At 51.5% G+C, this 7,850-nt stretch overlaps 2 protein-coding genes across 2 annotated transcripts; one reads left to right on the top strand and one right to left on the bottom strand.

Annotated features, from left to right (window-relative positions):
• Window positions 1-1,935: 1,935 nt before the first annotated feature.
• sidJ (putative siderophore biosynthesis lipase/esterase) lies at window positions 1,936-3,053 on the top strand (the record flags this gene model as incomplete). Its single annotated transcript, XM_056876125.1, has 2 exons — window positions 1,936-1,986; window positions 2,052-3,053. 2 exons carry the CDS (start codon window positions 1,936-1,938, stop codon window positions 3,051-3,053), a joined length of 1,053 nt encoding a protein of 350 aa, XP_056728313.1.
• A 652-nt stretch (window positions 3,054-3,705) lies between these two features.
• Window positions 3,706-7,344, bottom strand: N7487_008394 (uncharacterized protein; the record flags this gene model as incomplete). The annotated part of the gene is made up of 1 exon (XM_056876124.1): window positions 3,706-7,344. The coding sequence occupies one exon, from the start codon at window positions 7,342-7,344 to the stop codon at window positions 3,706-3,708; it is 3,639 nt and encodes a 1,212-aa protein (XP_056728312.1).
• Between the last annotated feature and the right edge of the window lie 506 nt (window positions 7,345-7,850).

The raw sequence follows: 7,850 nt of genomic DNA, 5'->3' as shown, positions 1-7,850 counted from the left end.
TATGACGGCAGACCAGCGCAGCTGGTCTTATTAGCCTCAAATTGATGTGAGGAAGGAATTGGAGCTTGACTGTTAAATCCGGAGCCTTTGCGCGGGTCGTGTCACTATATAGCCAACTAGCCACGGTTCTGCGACATCATGCTCCACATCAAGGCTTGAAGTCTCCGAAGTATCCTTACTGTGTGTACCCTGCAGGTATTTTGCATATCATCACCGAGATCGGCTATTGCGGGGTGGATTATTCGACATACAGCCCCCCCGTTCTGGAAGGCAAAATGATACCAAGCCAGAGCATGTGCCCGTTTCATCTTTCCTAAGCGATTCGGACCCGTATGTGTATGTGATTTCAGACCTCAGAACTACATACAATACTGTATAATACAAAAAGTATCCACAGGCTCCACATTAAAGAAACAGAAGGGAAAAATGAGAAATAATAGGAAATAAAAAGAATGCTACCCCAAGACTATTTTCAGTTAGGCTATTGCTCATCATCAAGACAGAAATGCAAAGAATCCATGTTGTAGGCTGTGAGGAAAGCATCGTGAACATGATCGTCCTATTCTGAAACACATCAAGGCTTACTCCAACCTGGAAAGGAATTGTTTCCCGAGGTTTCGGAGGCCAGCTGCTCAGCGGACCCATGATTGTGCGCTTCAAGCGGAAAAGCCCAATGCACGATGGATGGGAGGAACGAGGGGGCCTTGTGATATTTTGTCATTCCGAGACCCACCTTCAAGATCGAATGCACGCGCATGTGTGTCGTGTACACTTTTCGCAATATGTACCAATACAGAAAGCTCCGAATACACCCATCCGATAATTTTAAATAATAATATTCGCCTGGGCCCTGGCGCAACGAGCGTGTAACCATAAAAAAACATCCAAAAAGGCCTCACTTTGTTGCGCACGTTCCTTACTTGATTTCTTGGCTCGCTTGCAGAAAGCTTTAAATGGATTGTTCCAAACGCCACAAAATAACAATCCACTCCGTTATATTATTGCTTTTTTGGTCTGATGAATGTTGCGATGTTGCAGCAATGTTTTGGTCTTGGTTTTGCATAATGTCCAGATATAAGGACCTCTTCAGGCAGGGATCTTCGAATATGAAGCCGGGTAAGGCTGACTATTGAGTTGACCAAGGATTCCCTAGAATCTTAGAAAAGTCTTGTATTGAGATGCAGGTGTTGCCGGATTTACTCCTGCATGTAGAGTTTTCAAAGAGGGGCAATCTAATCAGATTCTTCTGTTTTCAGCCAATCAATCTAATCAGATCCGTTGATCTTACCTATACCGGCTAGTGCCGACTAGCCTGCAGGTGTACCACAGCTTTAGTCTCAACGGCGAAGTTTTATTGGCCTATCTTTATTTCCGACTGAGCTTAGTGTAATTATTGGCTGTACTAGGCGAGACACGACTCCCATTGTTGTATTTACCGTTAAGACGAAATACACACCAAAATATTCAATACATACCCTTACACATGTACATAAAACCTTCCATGTTTTCGATACACCGTATTACCTAAACTGGTATACTGAAATACCTGGTTCAAGACATCCATATAATTTTCTCGAAAAGTCTGTCCTGCCCCTCCATACCTCCGACCCTAGCGCAAAAGGATTCCATGGATGTGAGACTTGTTACCTAATATTTCGGCTTGACGCGGTATAATCAGATTGATAAGATGCCCTGAAACAGTTCACCCTGTGGATCGAGTGACTCGGTTCAAACCAACCGATATGAATTGTCCACATTCCGTCATGGCAGAAAGACACAAAGCCCGATTTCGGCAATTTATTAAATTAAAGAAAAGACCTTATCCCGAAGGCCGTCTCTAGCTCCTAGAAAGTTTTCCCCTTCAATTAAACACCTACACAAACTACCCCCACCACACACACACACACACACACACACCCCCTCACATTCATCAACATGTCCAAGTTCTGGCCTAAGGGAGGTCTTCCCGGTATTCTGCACCACTACGTACGTTTCCCGCACAGCTATCAGTATTCCTCGAATCACAACTAACAAATTAATCAAACATACAGACCGAAACCCTCGTCGCATTCGAATATGCCTCCACCACCGTCCGCCAACCACACAGTCTCCTCTTCGTCGGCGGACTCGGCGACGGCCTCGCAACAACCTCCTACATGGCCGATCTCGCGCGCGCACTACAGCAATCAGAATGGTCCCTCTTTACACTAAACCTCACATCCTCCTACCAATCCTGGGGTCTCGGCCATCTGGACCGTGACACGAACGAGATCGCCCAATGTCTGGAGTACATCAAGAGCTACAAAGCCGATAAATTCGGCGGCGGCAAGATCGCCCTGATGGGCCATTCCACAGGTAGTCAGTGCGTCCTGCACTACCTATCCCAGTCGAACCCGCACACGAAGCGTCCCGCTTTCGACGCTGATATCGAACACATCACGCGGCCCGTGCTGGACGGCGCGATTATGCAAGCGCCTGTTTCGGATCGCGAGGCGATTTTCTGCGTCTTGAAGTGGGGGATTGGTGATACGACGCCGGAGAAGGCCCGGGCTGTTTATGATGAGATGGAGGCGTTAGCGAAGGAGGCCGTTGCTGAGGGGAAACCTCATGATACTATGTTGCCTCTTTCGTTGACTTCCATGATTTATCCGGCTAATACCCCGATTAGTTGTCGGAGGTTTTTGAGTCTTGTTAGTCCTGAGAGTCCGCAGGCGCCGCAGGAGGATGATTTGTTCAGCTCGGATTTGAGTGATGATCACTTTGGGACTACCTTTGGTAGGATTCAGCAGCAGGGACTGTTGAATCATAAGCTCATGGTGTTGATCTCTGGGAAGGATCAGTCGATTCCGGATTATGTTGATAAGGAAAAGATGCTGGCGAGGTGGCAGAAGGCTACTGATCATGATGGGAAATATCAGATCTGGGATGAGAAACATACTGGTGTTATTCCTAATGCTTCTCATGCTTTGAGTAATGATGACCAGGCTGAGCCGCGGAAGTTCCTTGTCGAGAGGGTCCTGGGATACCTCAAGACGGCTGTGGAGAGGGAATAAATGAATGGCAATGAAAATGTATGATACTAGATTAAATGAAGGAATTATATACCATTTAACATACTTTTCACGCACGTGCAACATATGAGGTGGGTAGATTATCAATGGTAAATCTTCGAAGTCGACCATAACCAGTGTCGACTGTATATGAGTACGTCGGCAGTCTTCTATACATCATGGCGTAAAGGGGCCCAAGGGGTCTTGGTTTGGGAGTATGAAGAATATCAAGTTTGTAAAAGCTGAAACTACATGCAACGAGGGAAAACCCTACGTCTAATTTGAGCTGTCTACAAGACCATAAGAGGCAAGCATAGCGAGTGGTGTATCTATTGAAATTGAACAAAAATAATACATACATGGGAAGATGAAAATCCAAGTCAAGAGTATTGATACCAAAAGAAAAAAAGAAAAGAAAAGATCGAAAGTAACATGAGACGCTCAAATGCACCAAGTGGTATCTAGTCGTCAAGAAATGATAAGAGAGAGTCCAGAGAGGAAGGATGGGACAGAGAAGAGAAAAGACCCGGAAAGGGGATGTGAGGGAGTGGTAGGTAGAGTAGATTTAGGTAAATGAAACAAGAAGGGAATAAGGGAGAGAGCCTAGGTCAAGGCAAGGTGAATGTATAAAGAGTGGGAAGGGAAGTTTTTGTGTTTAGAACATGCCTCCATCGACGGGGATAGCAGGAGGCGGGTGCTCAGGCACAGCCGGCGGAGTGCCCGTTACGGATGCCTGGCGCGCCCGCGCGTTCAGGTTAACACCCTCGCTCGAGGTCTTGCGGAGACGGTTGCGGGAGCGCGGACGTTTTTCTTCATCCGGGAAGACACTGTGTTCGTCCACGGCACTCGGAACGGGTGAAGCGACCCGTGAAAGGTCAGCCTTGTCGCTCTTGTCGCTCTTGAACGCACCCAAGATGGTTTGAGTGGCAGTTCCCCGGCGACGGCGGGGGTTCATCGGCGGTACTGGAGGTGCGCTGCCAGGGGAAGGCAGCCCAGATCCGGGTGGGAGACCGACCAGAGGCACGTTTGATGTAGATGAGACAAAGGTAGGCTCGGAGATCTGCTTCTTGTTCACAGGGCGCTTCAGGAGGGAGCCATTTCCCAAACCACGTTGGGGAATCTGCGAGTTGCTAGATGAAGAAGCCAGGGATGTAGACGAGCTGTCTGTAGGCATTTCATTCAGCGGAGGAGTGGCATTGGCCGAGTAGGCCGGAGCGGCAGGTGGGGGCCGGGGCGAAGCACCGATGATCGAGGATGTGTTGGACTGCGAGAACTGGAATGGCCGTTCATATTGGAAGCTTGGTGTACCAGATCGGCTGGTACTGCGTTGTCTGCCCGAGGCGGCGGAGGGGGTGCGGTCGAAGTGCATAGAGTCAGACATTTCGGTGGATGGACGACTCGACGTAGGGCGGGAGGCAGGCATGGGAGGCTCGTAGCCCTCGGGAGCAACAAAGTTGTCATGTGCAATGATTGAACCCTCGTCCACAGTTTGCAGGTCATCCCGTTCTCGAAGTCTGGTTCGACTCTTGGACCGGCCCGATGCATCCGAGCCTGCACGATCTCTCTGGTCTCGGAAAGGCGAGGGCCCACGGCTGCGGCTAGACTCGCGCGAATCTTCGTAGCTGTTGTCGCGGCTGAGAGATGGCATACGAGACCTCAGCGAACGCTCCGATCCAATATGGGGAGAGCTGGAGTTGGAGTGGCGGCCGAAGTTGAAAGAGGGCCGCTCCTCTTCACGCCAGGAGTCATCTGAAGAGAGAGCAGGCGTGGACGCATTACCGGCGGCATAACCGAACAATTTCTTTTGGTCCGGTTTTGTGCTAGCCTGCTTATTAGACTTTTGCTTCAACATGGCAAATGCGTTACCAGTCCGGGGCAAATCTGGAGTTGACCGGCCCGGGATGGGGCTGCTAGATCGGCTGTCGCTTTCAGCAACACTTCGGAGCTTCTCCTGCACCTTTCTACGCCTCTCTGCCAGCTCCATAGCGAATTCCTCTCGCTCCTTTTGGGTCTCAGTGCTCCCGTGGCGGCGATGATGAAGTTCCAATTCCTCTCTCCAGGACGGGCCAGTCGATACAGAAGCTGTGTCGGGGACAGTTCCAGGTGCGGATGACTCTTCGCTATTTCGAGAACCCGTGCCCTCTGCGGAATGTCCAGAAGGAGAGTGCGAGCTCGAGGTTCCTGGGCGGGTTGTTGACGATGGCCGACTCTCTTCGCGAGGTTCTGCTATCACGGGAACAGCAGTCGGTGGCTGGGCAGTAGATTGCTGGGTCTCGGTCTTAGGGGGCTCTGTATCATTCTGCTGCTGCGGGAAACGAGGCGAAGGAGGAGGGAAGATGGAGGATTTGTCACTTTCCTGGCGCAGGTGAGATCTAATCAGTCCCCCCACTCCAGTAAAGCCTTGATCTGGCTGCAGGGTTGGCGAGTCAGGTCTCTTGGGTGTGTTATCGCTGGTGCCGGGAGGAGCAGTTATGCAGTCAAGGTCGTTCTCGGCGATAGGTCTAAGATCACCTAGATCGGAGTATCTCACTTCGGGAAGCGTCTCGAGATGATCCTTCGTGGGAGTCGATGGCTTGCTAGATGCTATGCTAGAGTTCTGAAGCGGCGGGCCGTACTCGGTGGTCAATGAAGTGGCAGATGAGAGTTCGTGTGAAGAAGGGTTCTCCCCTTCATCGCCAGACTCGCTAGCAGATGAGTTGGCATAGAAAGTCCTCACTCCAGGCCTGAAGGGAGAAGCCTCAACGCTAGATACACCGGATTGATCAATGCCGCGGTGCGCATCACTACTATAGTGAGATGAGGCGGACTCTGCCCGGGAGCGATAGCTGGACTTGGATAGTCCACGAGCACGCCCCACGGGTTCCGCGGGTAGAGGTCGTCGCGGGGGAGATGCACGACGCGGAGGCGGGGTCTCTCGTCCCTGGTGCATTTGGAGCTGGCGGCGGGAGAATGCCTGCTCATCGAAACCAGTGGCAGGTCGGTTGAATAGGCCCATGGCGGTAGCCTTTCCGTGATCTTCTGGATGAATGGATGCAGCCAACAGCGAGGGGACCTCATCGTTCTCGCTTGTGGGCGGGCTCAAGGGAGGAGCCCCAAATGTTGCTGCCGTTGGCGAGAGACGGTCTCTGACTGCGGCTTCTCCGGACATGCGGGGCTTCGGTGATGTTGCGGATGAAGGAGGGCTAGTTGGCCGTGAGGTAGAAGCCGGCTCGACAATTGCAAGCTTTTGCAGGCGATCCCGCAGGTTGGTGGCACTTTTGGAGTAGTTGCGATTCAGAGAAGGAAGATCTGGAGTTCCAGCACGCTGGCGACTCAGACTTTCCAGACGGTTCAAGGTCGAGCTCTGCTGGCTCTGAGCAGTCTGGGTCAATCCTTGTCCGTAGAGACGACGGGTGCGAATCGAACCATTGCGCGGGGCAGACATGGGGGCAGGACCGGGCCGAGAGGCCTCAGGAAGGGTTTCCGGGAATGGATAACCAGTCACTGGGGATTGGGATGTGGTCATTGGTGACTCATCGGTCGAGGTTGCTCCAGTTGATGTTGGAACTGTTGACAGAGGCCCAGATGCGGTGGAAGAGTATGTGGCTCGGCTGTTGGATGACGCAGTCGAGGCGGCATAACCAGATTCCCGGGCGGCCTCCGCCGTTCTCTCTTCCTTCTCCTTAAGTCGCAACCGCTGGAAAGCGGATAGATTCATATCGTGGTCATAGACCGGCTTTCCCATTCCCCGGAGAGCAGCTTCTGGCGCATCGGGGGTTGTTGCTCCTGGCGATCTGACCGGGATCTTGTAAATCTTTTGGCGACCTCCAAACAGATTATTTCCCTCGGCGCGACGGGCTCTGCTCATCATACTGCCCGCCTGGGATCGGTCATCGTCTGTACCATAGCCATCCCCACCGGAAGCGAAAGAACCGCGGTCGAGTGCAAGGGATGGTCGGCTACCTTCATTGGAGCAAACTTCGTCGATGTCTGCCAGCATGGCAGGGCTGTGGCCGAACAAATTAAGTCGGGAAGCGCGCTTGGGAAACAAAACGCTGTCATCACTAGCCTTGCCCAGCATTGAAAGTGGGTCGTCCTGTTCCTTCAGCATGCTAAATCGAGCGGACAATTTAGGCATCAGGAGACTGGTGCGGAAGTTGTCTGTCGGGGGCAGTGCGGCTGATAGGTCGAAATCCGGTTTGGGTTCCTCTACGACCTTCTTCTTCGATGGTTTCAGACTGAATCCTGGTGATGTCGCTTCGGGCTCCTCCGCGGGCTCCTTCGCCTTCTTGTGTTTGCGGAATCGATTCATCATGGGGTGGTAGGGTCGAGGCGCTCAGGGGACACCTCGTAATAGGCAAGGAGTGAAGGTGATTCGGTAATATCTAACTCTGGGTGGAACGAATGTCGATATCGATAAATTCAATGAGTGTGTAGTAGTTGCTTAAGGGTTGATCAGTGTCTCGGTTTGGCTCAATGCCTTCCAAAGTGACGCAATGGATATCCTTATCCCGAGAATGAAATGAGCGGCATGACCTTCAAGTGCGACGAGTGCAGATTTGAGGGTCAGGGAGAGAAATGTCTCCTGAAGAGAAGAGGCGCAAGGAATGCCAAGCTCAAGTCGTGTACCGTGAATGGTCCGGATCCAAGACCAATCAACGTATTTAGCGGGGATTGACAGATCACAGCATGAGAGAAATAGGAAGCAATAGGCTGCAAAGTCGGTTGAGAAGGAAATCAAAAAAGAAACGAGTGACTGGGGAAATTGACGCGAAGAATGTAAGAGGGGAGATTTGGAATGGATCCAGAACTGTAACTTCT

Source organism: Penicillium crustosum (assembly GCF_028827405.1).
Source record: "Penicillium crustosum strain IBT 35664 chromosome Unknown utg000003l_segment0_segment0, whole genome shotgun sequence".
NCBI lineage: Eukaryota > Fungi > Ascomycota > Eurotiomycetes > Eurotiales > Aspergillaceae > Penicillium > Penicillium crustosum.
The sequence above is the reverse complement of the archived record's forward strand: the minus strand, read 5'-3'. Positions and strand labels throughout refer to the sequence as shown.